General features: G+C 45.9%; 1 protein-coding gene across 4 annotated transcripts in view; it reads right to left on the bottom strand.

The window, feature by feature from the left end:
* Positions 1–18,605, bottom strand: part of MARCHF7 (membrane associated ring-CH-type finger 7) — a 227,258-nt gene that overhangs the window by 114,399 nt on the left and 94,254 nt on the right. For all 4 annotated transcript variants that reach the window (XM_086956640.1, XM_086956639.1, XM_086956641.1 and 1 more), the window contains 2 exons: positions 14,249–14,410; positions 8,986–10,222 (listed from right to left, as the gene is read on the bottom strand). In XM_086956640.1, coding sequence (XP_086812766.1) covers positions 8,986–10,222; positions 14,249–14,410 — 1,399 coding nt within the window. The remainder of the gene's footprint in view (positions 1–8,985; positions 10,223–14,248; positions 14,411–18,605) is intronic.

Raw genomic sequence — 18,605 nt, forward strand, 5'->3', positions numbered from 1 at the left:
TTCGACGGCTTCTGTGCGGGCTTAGACACCCCCTCTTCCGGTTCGGGAAGCACAGCGACCTTCCGAATCCGTTGCAGGGACTCCTCGACCTTCTTCGATAGGGCTGGAGAGGGATTGACCGGCTCGAGCTATTTCCCCGTCTTGGGAGTGGCGTCGGCGAGAGGCCCCTTCTTCGGAGCCGACGCTGCACCGTCCTTGGCCCCGACGGCCAGAGCCGGCGAAGCCAGAGCCTTGGGATCGCCCTGACTCTTCTTCGGGTCATCGACCACGACCATCTCCGGCGCCGACGCAGCCGCGTCGGTCGACTTCGCCTTCGGCATCGACCCCGAAGCCCTCGGGTCGGCCATCTTGGCGCGACTCTCCACATCGGCCATTTTGGATTTCTTAGACTTTGACGCCTCCAGAGCCTTCTGTACAGCTTTCACTTTTGAAACCGGAGTTGCAGATCCCGAAGGCTTCACTTTCGTTTTTGGAAACGTGAATGGCACCTCCAAAATGTCCGTGGCCGGGCCCGGAGGCGGGGCTGCTGGACTAAGAACGAGGTCTTGGGTAAGGCCCGAAGGCGATCCCTCGACCTGGGCCGCAGGAAGGGGGTCGACCCCTGAGTCAGTCCGGGGATGCTCTTCCTCCGAGCTATCCCCCACGGTGGCAATGGCACCATCGTCGTCCCCTACCTCGTCGCCGGCTTCGTCAAACTCCTCGGACGCAGGGCTAGAGTCCGAAACCTGTTGGACATCTTCGTCTCCAACGCCTTCTTCAAAGATGTCGTCCGGCGGGGGCGCAGACATCTGGGCCTGGAGTCTCGCAGCGCGACGAATCTTGAGGGTCTTCTTACACCGGAACTTGGAGCAGGCCATACACCTGGCCTCGTCATGGTCCGGCGACAGACAAGTGTTGCACACTGGGTGCACGTCGAGGTGCAAGTACTTCGAGTTGCACACCGGGCACCGTTTAAACGGAGTCCGTTCCATGTCTGGAGCGTCGTGGAGGCCCGTCCGCGCCGAGAGCACGCGGAAGGGCAGCAAGAGTTCGGAGCTGAATAAACAGTAAGACCCGAACGAAAACGATACCGGCGCCAAGCCTAAAGACCTTTTGGTCTCGAGTTAAGAGAGTTAACAACTATCGGTTCCGACAGAGGGAACCGACACACATCCGAACCCAATGGCGGAAAAAAACAATCTGGGGATGGAGGCGATGCCCATGCGCACTGTAGTCCAGGGGAGGAGCCACCTATCTCGTGATACTTCGAAGACTCTTCCAGGACAACAATGTGCAATCATCCGGACCCAACACTAGGCGGCGATCTATGCACAGATATGAATTCAGCAGCCCACATGCCTCGAACGCTGCATTACGTCTGCGCCATGCCTACTACACAGGGGGAGATCGTTGTGGCCGCCTACTGGCAAACAGACTGCGGGTACAACGTCAGCGACACATGATAAAGGAGGTCTCAGACCCCACCAGGTCGATGGTCACAGAGGATGCCCAAATAGCCGAAACCTTTCGAAGGTTTTACGCTACTCTATGCGGGAGATCCACCGAATGAACCTGCAATGGCGGCATATCTGGACTCAGTCGCCCTCTCGTCCTTAGCCCCCTCGCAAGCGGCACATTTAGATAGCAGAGATCACCTCCTCTATATGAATATCCCTATCGCCAGACTCAAGCATGGCAAGGCCCCGGGTCCGGACGGTTATACGTCCCTATTCTATAGGACATTCTGTACGCAGATAGCCCCTGTTCCTCGCGCGCCTATTATATTTGTTCGCGGCCCCAGGGGCCATCCCACCCGATCTCCTGCGGGCCTCCTACAGTCATCCCCAAACCAGGGAAAGACAGAACACTATGCGGTTCTTATCGGCCAATATCCCTCCTGAATGTCAACATTAAATTGTACACTGGGATCCTCGCGGCCCGACTGGCCCCACACTTCCCGGGACTTATAGACCCGGATCAGGCGGGCTTCGTTCCTGGGAGGCAAACGGTGGACAACACCAAAAGGATTGTCCACCTCATTGAGAAAGCATCCCGGATACCCGGAGAAAGAATGATGAGGCTGTGGACGCCGAGAAGGCGTTTGACCGGGTGCCCTGGCCGTATTTAGAACAGGTCCTACTGAAGGCGGGCATTGGAGAGAAATTTCGCTCCCTAGTCCTTAACTGCTATAAACTCCCAACTGGATACACCCCGGACCGCCCTCCCGGCCAGCATCAAGGAATTAGACGCCTTTGCTGCTGTCGCAGGCTTTAAAATGAACATGGGGAAATCTGTGGCACTGGATGTTTCCCTGGCACCTGACAAGGACGTGTCTACAGAATAGGTTCCCTATGCTCTGGTCTTCGGAGCTGCTACCTTACCCGGGGATCGAGTTGGCCCCTACTCTGCCGGCCATGGTGACGGCAAACTACGCCTTCCTGGGCAGAAAGATCCGTGAGGAGCTCGGTCGATGGAATTGCAGCACCATCTCCTGGTTGGGAAGAATAGCTGCGGTGAAAATGACGGTCCTACCCCAAATACTGTATCTCTTCCGCTCGCTACCGCTTCAACCGCCCGTTGGGTGGATTCAGCCGACACAGGCGGACATTGCGCGTTTTATCTGGCAAGGCAGGAAACCCAGAATGAAGAGATCAATTTCAATGCTAGCCCCTGAAGCGGGAGGACTTGGGATTCCGGACCTCCGCAAGTACTTTCAGGCAACACAGTTGCGCTATCTGGTAGAATGGAGCAGGTGGGAGTCAGATAAGCACTGGCTCTTCCAAGACCAAGCAGTAGCAGGCTGGCCTTTGCAGGAGGTGCCGTTTTTACGCCGGGCTCACCGGCCCGCGAATCTTTATGCATCATCAGTCACCAGAGTGCCCCTGCGGGTGTGGGATGCGACAACGCCACTCACAATCTCACTACGTTTCCTTCGCCACTTACACCGATAGTAGATAATCCAGATTTCACCCCGGGCACTGAGAGAGGCCTTCACTCATTATAGAACGGCTGGATGCCGGGCCCTGTGTCATATATACGACTCAGAGGGTGTCATTCCCTTCCCACGCTTCCGACAGGAATATTCCTTTCAAGAGACCGAGAGGCTTCGCTATATGCAAGTACGCCACTGGACGCTGCACCCACAGGTGCGAGATACGGCGGATAGACGGCTCCTTCCTTTTGAGAAGTGGCTTCTGACTCGCCCGTCGGATGCAAAACTGATCACGGACCTTTACAAACTTCTGCAACCACCGTCTTCACACCTATATCATCCGGGGAGAGACCGCTGGGAGCGGGAATTGGGCAGACAATTGAGTCACAAAGAGTGGGAGCAGATCTCATACAGAGCACGGCACTCCGCATACCATATGGGGCTCACCGACACATTGACTAAAGTCTCCACCTATTGGTACTACACCCCACAACGTATGCATGAGATGGACCGGAATGGGGATAGCGCTTGCTGAAGAGGATGCGGACAGTTGGGCACACTGACACATTATGGGACTGTCCACTCCTAGAGTCTTATTGGAAAGAGGTGATAGAGGCGGTTGACTCCCATTTTGATACAGAAATGCCTCGCTTCCCAGCTTATATCTTGCTGGGCCTCCCAAATGGGTTGAGATATCCCCTTAAGTCTCGTAGGGGCAGACAAATGGAGATTGCACTAGGGTCAGCGGTGCAAAACATCTTACTACACTGGCGCACCACCACTCTTCCTATCATCACGGGCTGGCTCCACAGAATGTGGCATGTGTTGGGGATGGAGAAACTGTTGCTTACAGTGGCGGGGACATAGAGCAATTTGATGACCTCTGGCAACCATTCCGGTCTCTGCTGCTCACCGAATTCAGGGAGATCACATGCCCCAGATACCTCCGCCTTTTGAGGCTTACGACACCTGAAGAACCAACCTCTTGATTGCCTGTTGAACTAACTCTTTCTCGCAGGAAGGAGACCAGGGTGGAGGATGATGGGCAGGCCTACGCACTTGGGAGGGGTTTGAGGAGGGGGGGGGGGGGAGATGTTGGGGGGGTGTTTGGAGAGAGGGACGGTTTGTATCCGATGACACCATATCCCTTAGGGATGGCTGAAGAAGGGTTTTACAGTCAAATACCTTTTGGACACTTATTGCTGTGTATGCAACGATCTGATGTCATGATTGCTATGTATGTTCTGTCTCTCTGTTGTGTGGATAAAAATAATAAAAACACTTAAACCTAAAAATTGTATGAGGCTGGGAATAGGAAAACTATGACCTAGTCAGAGTCGATAGGAGTGGAAAGGGGTGGCAGATGGAAGACTCCACGTCTAGCCAAATAGGTTAATTCAGCATATTAATTCAAGCCACTGTGAGCCCTGGTAGACTGTTTGACAGGAGATCCAATTGGGGAAACTGCAACCAACGACTTTCGTTTGCCAATTCTGTTTTTTTTTTGTTTTCCCAGAGGAAGTATGAAACAGCTTTATCTAATTTAAGGAAGAAATCTGGGATGAGACGAGTGGGTATCATACCTAGCCCCTTCGACGCGGATGACAAAGCCAGCTTGTCATGGGCGTTACCTGCGCTACGCGGATGATGAGCTGGCTTGGTCACGTTACCCGCGATTTTCAAATTTCAGTGCACAGCGGGAAAACCCGCTAGCGCGCATGCGGTTAACAAGAAAACCAAGGGGAGACCATCATTTTGATGGTTCTAATCTAACCCACCAAGAAATGTGTTTAGGCGACCACGTTGATTATGGATCTCTACTTTCTCTAGGGTTTTTTCTTCATTAAGGGAAGCAGAATCAGCTAGGTCTTTTAGGGAAAGAACATAGGCCCTGGGTACCTGGTTTACAGGAGCCCAGGACACTCCGTCAAAGAACATCAACATGAGGCAAAAAGTGTGCGTGGGAGGGGGTGGGGGGTGTCAACCATGCAAAAAGTGGCACTTTCCTACAGGTAGTTACATATGTGGTTATTCCACATAACGCAGGACATTGCAGAAATATAAGTTGTGCTTTTGCCCCAAGCCTGTGCAGCTCCTCCATTCTTTACCCCAATTCCCACTGCTTCCGATCTGTTACCCGGCAGACATCCGACCTGATAGAGAATGCGTAATTACCTAGAACGGGCCATTTCTAAGGTTGGCAGTAAGTATCACATTCTTAACAGAGTATGAGAGAAAATTCACAAGGATCTTCCTTGGCTTCTGCCTTTGATAATTTTTTCAGATTAAAACTTTTTATTGGCTTTTTTGGTGTGTAAAATTCCCATCTCCTACATCCATTGGTAGGCGAGGTAGCAGTATTTAGGAGGGAAAAATTAAGTGGGGGTAAAGGTACAGTGGAGGGGAGTTGTGAGAAGCATCATCAACAAACAATAACTAAGAAGAACAGTAAACGCTCATTTCTCGTCAATAGGTGGTCACTTTTCCTCCTTTCCAGAATCGGCTACAGAACTAGCGGGCGTGATCTGCAATAACATTGGGAACTTAAGTTCCTGATACACTCCGGAGAGGTGTTTTATACATGTTCCCCATCTTTTATCGAACTTGGGAGAACATCAGAGCCCCATTTTGATAACAAGACTTGTTTTGCCGCGCACAGTGCCAAGGTGGTAGCCTTTCCTTTGTTAGAGTGTGATGGGTAGGTTTGTGTATTGGGCAGCCCTAGCAGTACATTACTGGCAAAACAAGGTATTTCAGTGTCGAACATCTGATCGATGTCCGCCAGGTCTTCCTTCCAATATTTGTGTAGTTTTGGGCAATGCCTTAACAGGTGGGTGAGTCTACCAGATTAGGCGCAATGCAGCCAGCATGTGTTGCCTCTCCTTTTTGCCTTTATGCCAGTCGCGCTGGGGTGTAATACCAGCAGTGGGTGAGTTTCAAAAGAAGCTCCTTGCCCGATGCGCTGGTGGCAGATGTACGTGCGCAGCGTAAAATGTTTACATGTCGGATTGAAATATGGGGGGGGGGGGGGGGGGGGGGGGGGGCGGGAGTCTTTTCTGGACAAAAGCCAGCGCTCGAACACAGTCAGCTTCCTACTGGCATGCTGCCTGATTTCGGGAAGAGTCACCCAGTGGCGAACTGCCACATAGCGCCAATACTCTGAATCCGGGAGCCCAAAGTCTTGCTGGACTGCTTTAAAGTTTAACAGACCCCTCACATTGTACAAGTCTCCGGTTCACTTACAATTGGCCTCCTGCCAGTGTTTAAAGGCTTTCTCCTGCGTGGCCTGTGGGAAATCTGGATTTCCTATGATTGGTGTGAGTGGGGAAATCTGTGTGGAGAGTTGTTTAAAAAGAGCATACCTTATCCGAAACCCCCATAGTAGCCCTGACAACAGGCGAAATGTAAACATTTGGTGGGCGGTGTTTGCGCGGGAGCCATGGAATTTTCCAAATGTGGATACCAGACACCTTCTGGTTTAGGAAGCACCAGTGCTTATCAGTCAATGGACGGTACCATTCTATCATATAGCGCAACTGCGCGGCCTGATAGTATCTTGCTAGGTTCGGTATGCCTACCACCCCACCCCCAAACCCCCTTTGGCTATGGGAAGATAAGTCCGCTATCTCACCATCCTGGCCCATTTACCACCCCAGATGAAGGATTCAAGAGCATCTTGTAACTTTAAGAATGGGCACTGGGGCACCAACGGCATCACCTGCATGAGGTAGAACATTTTTGGCAACACGGTTATCTTGAACGCAGATAGCTCACCACCTTAAAACCCTAGACCTCACCAAATGCTGCAGGTTCTTTCAGTAGCAGGGGCAGCGACTGAAGTGGATTTGTGACTGGTTCCCCTAGAAATGGGGGGAAAAAAAAAAAAAAAAAAAAAAAAAAAAATCGATGATTGAGTGTTCACCATGACCATTGTTTTTGGCTCTGCATAACAGCCTAGATCCACCACTGGAACCTCAGACCTAGGCCCACTGCCTCTAGCACAGTGCGCACAAACGGCCAATGGACGAGATCAAATGCCTTTTCGGCATCAGTCAACAGGAACAAGGTTGGCTTTTGTGAGCGCTGTGTTTTGTCCAGTAGGTGGAAAAGCCATTTAGTGTGATCCCCACATGTGCGACCCAGAATAAAGCCTGACTGGTCGGGCTCTATCAGCCCAGGTATTAAACTACCCAAACTGCATGCTAGAATCCCTGTGAATATCTTTGCATCAACATTTCAACAAAGAGATGAGACGGTAGGACGCACAGTTTTGAGGGTCTTTCCCGGGTTTTGGCAATGCAGTTATCGCAGTGCGCACTGATTCCGGAAGTTTTCCTGTCTAGCTAAATGGGTTATGCAACTGGGCAAGCACTAGGGACAGCAGTAAAGCAAACTGCAAGTAAAAGGCTGCTGTAAATCTGTCCTGTCCCGGCACCTCATCCACTTTGAGCCTCCCTATTGCGTCCATCAATAGATACCTCGTACATTTCTTGAAAATGTACTTTGCCATTAAAAAAAACACCAAAAAAAACAAATTAATGGGTTTTAGAATTTGCATGTATTAAGTCTAGATTAGTTCAGCAACAAACTATCTTGGAGAAGCAGTTCTGTTTTGGGAAATTGTCATGTAATATGCTACTTCTGGTTTTGTAAGAAGTGAAAACAGATAGCTAAAGGGAAAGTAATAATAGAAAAGTGCTTAAGACACTGCAAAATATTTTGTGCCTAGAACTCACAAAATAAAGTGTTGGTAAGCTGTCTTTATAGGTTAAACTTACTTTATCAGCAGTGACTTATTAACAGTCTTTAATTCTGGCTGCAAATGTACATTTCAACATCCAACTGTCCCCTTGCAACTCCCTTTCAGGAGTCCTCATTTACCACCCACCAGGGCCCTTAGGCGAATTTTGTAGCTCCCTACTAGAATTTTCAACTGCTCTTTCGAGCACTTCGTCGAACATGATAATCCTAGGGGACCTTAACATTCATTTTGATAAGGACGATGACGACACTGCAACAGAACTACTGGCAGATTTAGCGACTCTTCAGCTACAACTCCAGAACAACCAACCTACGCATAGGCTCGGACATTTACTTGACCCTATCATATGCAACATCGATGATCTTAAAACAAACGCTCCGATCCCTCTGCCATGGTCAGACCACCTACTCATCCCTTTTAGATGGGATGTACCCAACATCTCTCCCCCCAACAAACCCTCTGTCGCACCCACGCGGCCCTGGGCCAAACTAGACATCGACAAATTGAAACAAGCCTTAGAACTCCGTAAACCAATCCACGAATTAGACCCTATCAGAGCAGACAAAGTTCTCCTCTTGGATCGAACCCAAGCAAGCAAGAAAAACTGCCGGAGTCTGCTTGGCCTCCTGCGATCCACCCGAAAAATCCTACCACTACTCCCTTTCCAGTCAAGGAAACTTTTGATACAGGGTCTCATCTAATCAAGGTTGGACTACGGCAATGCACTGTACCTGGGGGCACCACTAAAAGTCACTACCAAACTTCAGGTAGTCCAAAATGCCGCCGCCAGGATTCTGACCAACATCAGGAACCGCTGCTCAGCCAAACCAGCCATGCGAGCACTGCACTGGCTACCAGTCATGGAAAGAGCAGTTCAAGTCACTCTGCCTCACACACAAAATTCTGAATGGGAAAGCCCCCCCCCATACTCAGATCTGGTTACTCCCTATACCACCTCCAGACCCCTCCGATCATCTAATGCCAACCTTACTAAACTACCCAAGATCTTTAGGGCACGATCAGGAGGCCGACGCTTCTCTTACAATGCGTCCAAGATGTGGAATTACCTCCCTCCTGACCTCCGTGCCCAACCTAACCTTCTGACATTCCGAAAATCCTTGAAGACATGGCTGTTCCCGTGAGCTTCTCTCCCTCTCTTTCCATCAGTACTTGTTCAGCGCTGGGACGCTCACGGGCAGCTATGCGCTCTAGAAATCCGGTAACATTAACATGTTAAGCAATGTTTGTTTTAGCTAGTTTTCACATCTACTGAATTTAAATATGAAACATTTTCACAAACAACATCTTTTACCTCTCCTTAATCTTCTTCAATTTCTCAGGATCCCTTGATGATTGGGATTTGCCATTGTCGTGACCATCTCCTGGAGTCCTCCCAGAGGTGAAAACATCCACTGTTATCATGACATTATTTGGAGAGGAACTACTAAGTCCAGGGGGAACTGCAAAACTGAATAAGGAATCAGGATAAATGTCTGAGAGACCAACATTCCTCCTTTGTGAAACACTGGCTAAGGAAGTGGCAGTGCTTGTACTAGGCATTTCAGGTACTGGTGATAAAACTGAAGTAGCTCCATTTAAGTGGCGTGTAGGTTCTCCAGAAGGTCCAGCTGCTCTAGCTTCCCTTCTAAAAAGTGTATGCAAATCTGGAGATCCAGTAGAAGCAGCTCTGTTGAGGCACTGTGCTGCTGCTTCTCCTGGAGTAACTTCTCTTGATGATGATCTCCCAAAAAGGGGATGTAATCTTGACGTTTCAGAGGTAGACATTCTTGGAGTTTCAGCTCTACCTTCTCTCCTGCGCCTGCAAAACAAAGGTGTGCAGCGGTTTCTAAAAGAAGAGGATAGCCAAGAACTTGTGGTCCTGGCTTCAGGCTCTTCTCCTCTGTATCGATCAGTATCTAAATTGGCACTCTGGTTTTGAGATCCAGTAGGCAAGCACCATCTTCTTCGTCGAAGGAATCCAAATCCCTGAGATGATTCAGAAGAGCCAACATCTGAAGAAGTAGAAGTAGGGTTGGACACTCTAGATTGAGTTGCACTGGATGGTACAGAACCTTGAACTACTGGCTCTACATATGAATACCCAGAGTCAAGTGCTCTTGCATTTAAGGAATCCTGGCTGGATCTTCGTGAAAAAAGGGTGGAAGACATACTAGAAGCTAAACGTGATAATATGTGCCTTGTGGTACGTCTTCCATCTGTGTCTGTAGGAGCATCAGCAACAGATCTTGTTTGCCGAGAAGGGGATAACCTTCCAGTAGAGCTTAAAGGGAAAGGTGTGCTGCTTGAAGGAAATCCATCACTATTCATAACAGGAGTAAAGCTAGAATGTGCACTCCCCTGGGGAGAGATACCTTCTCTTGGAGCAGACTGCCTACGAAAACTTCGATTTGAGTCTCTTGTAAACAAAGATGATGGGTGTTCAGAAGGCAACTGGTGGTTTGTGGATGAATTTAGCTGCACAGGGCCCAACACACTTTGTTTTGGTCTTGCACCCTGGGGATGAGAGCTGGCAACTGGCTCTTGAAGATCTTAAAACAATTTGGAAAGAAAAAACAGCAATCATTTTAAACGCAACATCTTAGAGGCTTTATTACAAAATACTAAATCACTGCAAACAACAAGCATGGATAAAATCAATAGTTTTGACTAATAAGTAATTCATAACATTCCGCAGTGAAATCTGCACATTGAAGGTCCAGCATATGCAGCAACAGAGAAGCTTCATTACACAAAAGTGTTGTGGTACAGGCAGCAGTACTAGAGTGCCTCAGCAACAGGACAAAATAGACAGCCGAGCTTCAAGCTTCCATACACATGACATAACAGCACACCTAGAAGTGGAAGTTCAATTTCTCATATAGTCCAGAGCCAGCATGATAGCAGCACAGTAAAGTTAAAGCACATGCAGCAGCAGTGCTGGGTGGGGGAGGGGGTGGAGTGGAAGAACCACCGGAATTAGGCAGCAGCTGAAGCATAAATTCTGTGGCAGTTTTGACAAATTTTTTAGGCAAGAAAGCACAAGTGTTGCGCCTTAATGCGCCACATTTTACATAGTATCACTTCCTTATTTTGTCATTCTTTACACTTTAGCACGGTCTGGGCAAAGGCTTCACTAGATTAGTACCGGTTCCACATCCAAATCCAGCTCTGCATAACCAAAAGGTGGCTATTTAACCTTTGAAAAAGACCTTCCTTTGCATTGCGGCACATGTTGCAACATTTAGTACATTTTGATCCGTTTCAGCTAGAAACAAAATTAGTTTTTTTAATCTGCAAACTATGCAGCAGACGAGGGATTGTGGCAAATGCGATAAAGTCCTAATTATGAAAATGCAGAAGCAGCAGGATCACATGGTTCCATGACAGCAGAGTAATAGGATTCCAGTGGCATTATGTACAAGTAGTGCAGAACGAAATACAGTAGGAGGTCACTTTCTTTCTAATTTTAACAAAAAACATACCATTCTTGTAAATTAACTGTACACATTTCAACATATGGAAACAGATTTTGGCAGGATCAAAACAAATCTTGGCGATTAAAGGGATTAATATTGTGTGGCCATTTGTATAGAAAGCATTACATCTATGTGTGGCAATGAAGTGCTTAACTACATTGGCAGCAAGCTACACCATATAGGGTGGTGTGGGTGTGTTCTTTGTTTTGTGATCCAATGTAGGAAGTGTTTTCATGTTGTGCGTGATGACCACCAAGGTGCGGTTATCATGTTATGGGTTGCAGCATGTAGCAGTGTGGTGTAGGTGTGAGCAGACGCACAAAGGAAAATGCTACTTACCAGTATGCTTCTGTTCTTGGCATGTAGGGCTGCTGACATTCATATCGCCCACCCTCCTCCCCAGTGCCTGTCACAGCTGCAGCGTTATCCTTTACATACATTTACATCGTCATCTCTTACTTTCCTATACTCCATCTTTGCCACAATGGCGAAAAACTGAAGATGGAGAAGATGCCCATGCGCACTGTAGTCCAGGGGAGGAGGAGTCACCTATCATGTGATACTTCGAAGACTTCCAAGACAACAAGTTGCAAACATCTGGACCCAACACTAGGCGGCGATCTATGCGAAGATATGAATTCAGCAGCCCACATGCCTCGAACATATCGTTTTTGGGTTTTCAGTCACTGGCAGCTTTAAATCGCTCTGCATGCCCCATTTATGGTATTTATGATTATAGCCTGCTTAGCTGGTTACTGCACTAGGTTATGGGGCAGATTTACTTGCATTTCACACAACTCAGTAAGGCAACTTACTGCACTGCATTGTGTGAAATGCAGAGAGCAAAAATTCGCCATATTCACAAAGATATGGTGCATTTCTGCTGTTCCCTAGCGCTGGCACACTATGTGCAGCCTTGTGCAAACACAGGCACCCTTGCGCCAAGGGGCAAGGGTGTCCGTGTAACAGGCAGGATTGTTTTTGTGCATGAAGGAGCAGCTTCCTGCACACAAACAATTCTTAGAGGCATATTCCTCCTATGTGTGCTACAGAATGCCGCATATAAGTAGAAAGATAATGTTACTTGCCTAGTAAGCATCTGTTCTTGGCATGTAGAGCTGTAGATTCACATGCTTTGCATACTCCTGCCATCTAGTGTTGGGTCCGGATGTTTGCAAGTGTTTTTTCTTCGAAGAAGACTTTCTAGTCACAAGGTAGGCGACTCCTCCTTTCGCTGATAGTGCACATGGGCATTGACTCCATTGTTAGATTGTTTTCCCGCAGAGGGTGAGAATAGAGTTAGTAAAGGTAGAACAGAGATGTCCATGTGTATGTATGCAAGTAAGAACAAAAGCAACAGGTATAGGTGCCAGGGAAGGTGGGTGGGTCCATTTGAAATTACAACTCTACATGCAAATATCAGCTGCTTACTGGGTAAGTAACATTATCCGTTCGAGGCATGTGAGCTGTAGATCACATGCTTTACATAGACTATACAGCAGTAACTCCCAAAAGCGGTATCTAACCTGTTGCGGTTGCAGTTGTTTGAAAAAGTGTTTAAAGTACTGCCTGGCCTACATTAGCTTGCAGCCTCACTAACCTCTACACAAGAATGTTTGGTGAATGCGTGCAGTGTAGACCATGTTGCTGCCTTACAGAGATCAGCTAAGGGAATATTCCCTAAGACGGCCATAGTTGCGCCTATTTTGCAGGTGGCATGCGTCCTAAGGGGTACGGTCAAGATTCTTTTCGCTTTTACATAACATTTTTGAATACATTTGACAATCCATTTGCAATGCCCGATTTAGAGATGCGATTGCTTTGTGTGGTGGCAAAAAAGCAAAAACGAGCTGTTTTTGTCTTAAGAAAATCTTTTATTCTTTCCACATAATATAGAAGAGCTCTTCTAACATCCAACGTGTTTAGAGCTCGTTCTACTACAGGATCAGGTTGAGGAAATAACACAGGTAAGTCAACTGCTTGATTGATGTGAAAAGCAGAAGCCACTTTAGGTAGAAATTTGGGATTGGTTTGAAGAACTACTTTGTCTTTATGAAGCTGAAAGAAGGGTCCTTGTATAGTTAGTGCCTGGAGTTCACCAAATCTTCTTAAGGAAGGGATTGCGATAAGAAAAGCAACCTTCCAAGAGAGGAATTGTAAAGGACACCTCTCAGTAGTTCATTCACCTTTACTGCCTAACCCACTTCACTCAAACTTCATAATGGATTAGTCTCCATGCTGACATTAGCAATTACCTCATTGTTCTCTGGAGCAGAGAATAAACTTTGGGCTGCATTACTGGGTACAGGAAGAGATCAGCTGAAAGCCATACTAAAAAGTTAGGTTCTACTTTGAAAGCCTGTGTCCATTCAGACTGATACTCAGTTACTTCAACTTTTTTTGCTCACAAATGTACTTTGCCTTTAACCCTTATAACTGTAAAAGAAAAGAAAAAGAACATATGAACAAAGTCTTGACACCATGGTATATGCTAATTTGCATCTGCATGGTGGACAGCTCAGTACTGAAAGACTTATCAATGTTTTGAGAGGCACCTGTGTAGAGCTTTTTTTTTTTTAATAATAGCGCCAATAACTAGTTCTAGAACATTTTTAAAGAAAAATCCCAATTTTAACTGCAGTAGGTAGAATTCACATGGAATTTGTTACAGGTCTTGCCAGAAAAACTATCTGCATAAAGAGAATGCCTTCTGTACTTTACAGTATGGTAAATGCAACACCAGCTCTAAAGAGTAATTCAGTCTCAAATCTTAAATGTAGCAAAGACTAAGGTATGAACTATAAACTACCCTGAAAGTTAAAGAAGAACACTACATGGTAGAGCAAAACTAAAGCACTGAGAGTGTGAGGTATTTAGAAGAAAACCTTAAAGTGGCTACTATGTAACAATGGTTGCTAGGGCAATTCCGGCACACCAGAGCAGGCACCCACAGTAAACCATAGCCATGCAACATAGAATTACATTATACATATCTCAGCATTGGAGTAATATTACTTGGTGTTTACAAGTTGTCGCCAAGTAGGAATAAACATTATTCAACAGACCACATGATAGTGTTATTGTGAACAATATACATACATGCTGAAGATGTCAAGTCACCATTTCTTGAACTATAATCCACAAACGCACTGGTAGGTTGAGTCGGTCTTTCATGTGCTCTCCTTAGTCCCATTAGCTCAGAATCAGGTGAATTAAGTATTGAGGATGATCTGGGAACTTGGCTGTACCTCCATGAGGAATCTGAAGACAAAACATTAAGCCCATACTAAACATCAATGATTATTCTACATAAACTAAAAGGATACTTATTCAATGTCAATAGGGCTTGATGAGACAAACCACACTTCATAGCTTCTCATATATTCATGCCAGATGCTGAAACTGTAAAATGTTTATGACATCATAAAGAGAACTGCTGACACCCCAGTAACTAGTGCTTCACAGTCTAAACAATCCTTTATCTGGATTGGCTTAAATCTAAGGCTGCAATTACAATCAACTTGGCCAGTCTTCTTGAAGTCATAGATCGTGATCACTAGTGTAATAAATGTAACTCCAAAAAGTGGTACTTCAGGATAGTTTAATCTCTGCTGGAACACCAATAACCTCCTACTGCCTCTTGCTAAGCCTGCTTCCAAGCAACCGTAATAGAATAGAATCCCTCTGTAACTAGGAAGCAAGCGCAAGCACAACACTTCAAAAGACAACAAGTATATAAGGCACTGCAATAACTAAGCATGGCACAACAATAATACGAATTCGAAACATAACATCTTCCTCCCTTTAACAAATGACAAAAGAATGAAAGAGAAAAAAAAAATGTAATCACTTACATCTTCACAATCATAATCAGACAATCATTTAGGTTTACTTCTCAACCGCTTACCCTCGCCAATGATGGAGCAAGGTTTGTGCACGTAAAGAGACTTGCTTGTACTCAACCCTCTCAAATAACTTATAACGTACTAACATGTTTTGTCTAATATTGCATCACACAACATATCTAGCATCTAGGGGAATCTTGACTATGTGCTTTTATTAACTAATTTGTTTGCATTAAAATGGACGCTGCTACGCGGGATTTTCCATTGCGCATGCGTCTGTCACACTCACGTGAAATGACATACTCTGCTTTTGGTGGGAAACTTTTGCTTTTGCGCATTAGAACTAAGATGACTGCTCTGTGTCATAACGTACAAGAAGTTTGCTTCACTGCTTTTTTGCTAAGATGTTTGTTTTGCTTAAGCAATAACGCTGAAGTAAAATAAAATAATGGGAATAGAGTAGAAATAAGTGGTATACAGAACATTCATTTATTCTTTGTTCTAAAACAGTTTTTCTACTTTGCTACTAGCTCGTGTTTGGGCCTGAGATGTATCTAACTATTGTGAAACCCACACTGCACATGCGCACAAAATACAAGAACTCTGGACTCATGACATTGAATGGAAGCCAAGTCTTAGCTCACCAGAAGATGCGCCTGGGAAGATGACCTGCTGAACTTCCAAGAGAACGATATTGTTAAAATATTATAACAATGTATTCACTATTGGAACATTCATTGTTGGGTGGAATAAACGTGCATCGGAAAATAAAATTAATGGGCGGGAACGCTAATTTCAATATTCTAAAGAAACTTTTTATTTTGGTATGGTGTGATGACCTCATCTTTCTGCCCAATCAAAATTGGGGATTCTTGCACTTGCAACATTGGGGGGTGGTACACTGCCCAGAAAATTGGTATAACTAGAGTAGGCTTAGCTAGTTAATTTGTCTAACTTGTCCGAGTAGCTGACCTGTCACTGACCCAATGCACTCAATAGGTGATCGAGAGCAGAGGTGCTGGCGGAGCACTCTGTCAGAAGATTCGATAACCCAATCGGGGGTCTAAGGGAGAAGATTTCCGCTAACCAAATCGGGGTCCAACTGTTAGCCGCAGTGAGGGTGCGACGCATGCGTTGTGCCTTAGCTGTGGGTGCCAGCCTGAGGTGGTCCAGTCCTGATCCAATTTGGGTCATAGCTGTTCTGATTCTGGTCTGCACCCGTTCTTTCCTGCTGGCACCTGCACTTTGGGATTCTGTCCTTTATCTCAGCTCGTGGCCAGGGTTGGTATTCACACCATTCTAGGTAACTATAAAATCTGTGTGGGTCTGTACTTTTTCCCTTTTCTACCCTTCCAATGTTTCAATGCTTGTTGAAAGTTTCATAAAATTCTCATGTCATCTTACTTTAATATTTCTTGCTAATTGACCAAGTTTCAATCAATTTAATATAGACTGACATTTAAGAATTTTCATAGATAAAGAATGTAAATCTTTCCCGAGTCTGTAGTTTTTATACCAGTGCAAATGTTATATTTCTACCTATTATTCTAACTCCTTGATCCTTTAGGATTCTAGGTACCGGAGACTAGGTTTGGTAAGTCAAATGGTATAGGTCCTGAATGGTTAAACACAGATATTAATTAAGCGTAGACTTTATCTGTCCAAAGTGTGTATAATGATTTATGGGCCCAGGTGAGTATGGTAAAACGGACAGGTAAGCCTGCACTCTATCAGTTCTTTTGGTAGCAGAGGAAGGTTAGGATTTAGTTAAGATAGGTAGTTAGTTATGTAATAATTACTGATGGATTATGGATTATATTGATTTTATGTATTAATCAAATTTGTTCGTACATGTGTATGTTTTGTTTGGAATCCCCGGGGGCAGAATAAGCAGGTGGTAAATGGAAGCCACTCTGTAGTGAGGTCACTTGTCTGAGTAAGTGCATGGTTAGGTAAAACTGGAAGCACTTTAGAGACTTTTCTGTATGAATAATTAGATTGCAACGGGTTCGCTGGTAAAACTTTGGTGTGATATCACCTAGAAATGGTGTCACTAGAGGAGTAAACAGGTTCTTCTGAGCTTGATTGACAGCAAAGGGGTTCACTGGTGAAAGCGATCTATCACCAACATCAGTGGTCCCCTCATTCTGCATATCCCTTTTACCACTACTGCCTTCCCTTGCATCCAAATCTAGCATTTCACTCAACACCTTTCCTTTTTCAGTACCTTGCACATTTGAACTACCTTCCCCCAATGCACTCCTCACTACCCTTTCCTTCCACATCTGCTTTCTCTTCCCTTCTACATACATTCCAGTCATCACATGTCGCAGGTTTGTCAGGTTTCTCACACCTCACCATTTCACTGTTCATTACTACAACTCTTCAAATTCCAAACCTTGCTATCACTCAACATTAGGGCATTACACAAAACCTTTATCACCTTCAAAGGTTCAGTAAATTGACTTTCCCTCTTCCTTACCTTCCAGCTTCCTCACCTTAACCATCATGCCAACATCCACTCTAATGTATTTACTGCTAATCCTTGCATCCGATTGTTCCTTATATTTCCAGTGAGCATTCTCTACCTTCTTCCTGTCATCCAAATCAACATCAGTTTTTACAAAACAGGAAACCCAGTCAGGGTTTGCTTTAGTTCTGGCTGTCCTACCTCGCATAACTTCAAAAGGTGAGGCTCCAAAATCATCATGCATGGTTGTCCTATAAGCCCACACAGTCTTACTTGTACTTCCCAATCTTCCTTATTCTTTACAGATAATTGCACAGCATTTTAATCACGCTATTAAAACGCTCCATCATTCGATTACCGCAAGGACTATATAATGATTTAGTTTGAGGTTCGATGCCCACCTTAGCAAAGTACTCTTTTGCCTTGCCCGACAAATTGCACACCATTATCACTGATAAGTTGCTTAGGAAGTCCCTCATTAAGGAACACCTCATCCAAGGATACCAGATCTGTATCAACCGTTTCTGTTGCAGTAGCCCCATCCCTACTTTTTGCCAGACTTCTAATGCACTTTGATTGGCAGGGACCCAGGGCACATCAGGTCAGATTCCCAGGGCCTGTGTTCTTTACCAAAACTGTACCTTGGCACCCCCAATTGGCACCTCTGGCCACATGCAAGTCCCTTGTGAAAGGTACCAAGGGCACAGTGACCAGGGGAGGCCGCTAAGGGCTGCAGCACATATTGGGTCACCCTTAGACGTACTGCACCTTAACTTACATACTGCCATTGCTGGCTGCATGTTTTGGTGCAGAGAAAAATGAAGAGTCAACATGGCCTACAACCCACTGGTGAGGTTACAGTTGGAGAATCGCTCTACCCCTTTAGTGTCCAGTCCTTTTTTAGACATTGTAAGTGCAGTAAAGCCTCAAAGGAGTATATGGTCCGAGTGTGTCACTACGAACTCCACGGCACCATAATGGCTTTACTGAATTCTAGGAAGTTTGGTAGCTAACTTCTCAGCATAATAAACCCACAAAGATGCCAGTGTGGGATGCATTATAAAATGCACTCAGAGGGCATCTTAGAGATGCCCCCTGAAAAACACCCAGCCTCTGGTGTGTTCCCCACTGGTAAACACCA

Source organism: Lissotriton vulgaris, chromosome 2_1, assembly GCF_964263255.1.
Source record: "Lissotriton vulgaris chromosome 2_1, aLisVul1.2, whole genome shotgun sequence".
Lineage (NCBI taxonomy): Eukaryota > Metazoa > Chordata > Amphibia > Caudata > Salamandridae > Lissotriton > Lissotriton vulgaris.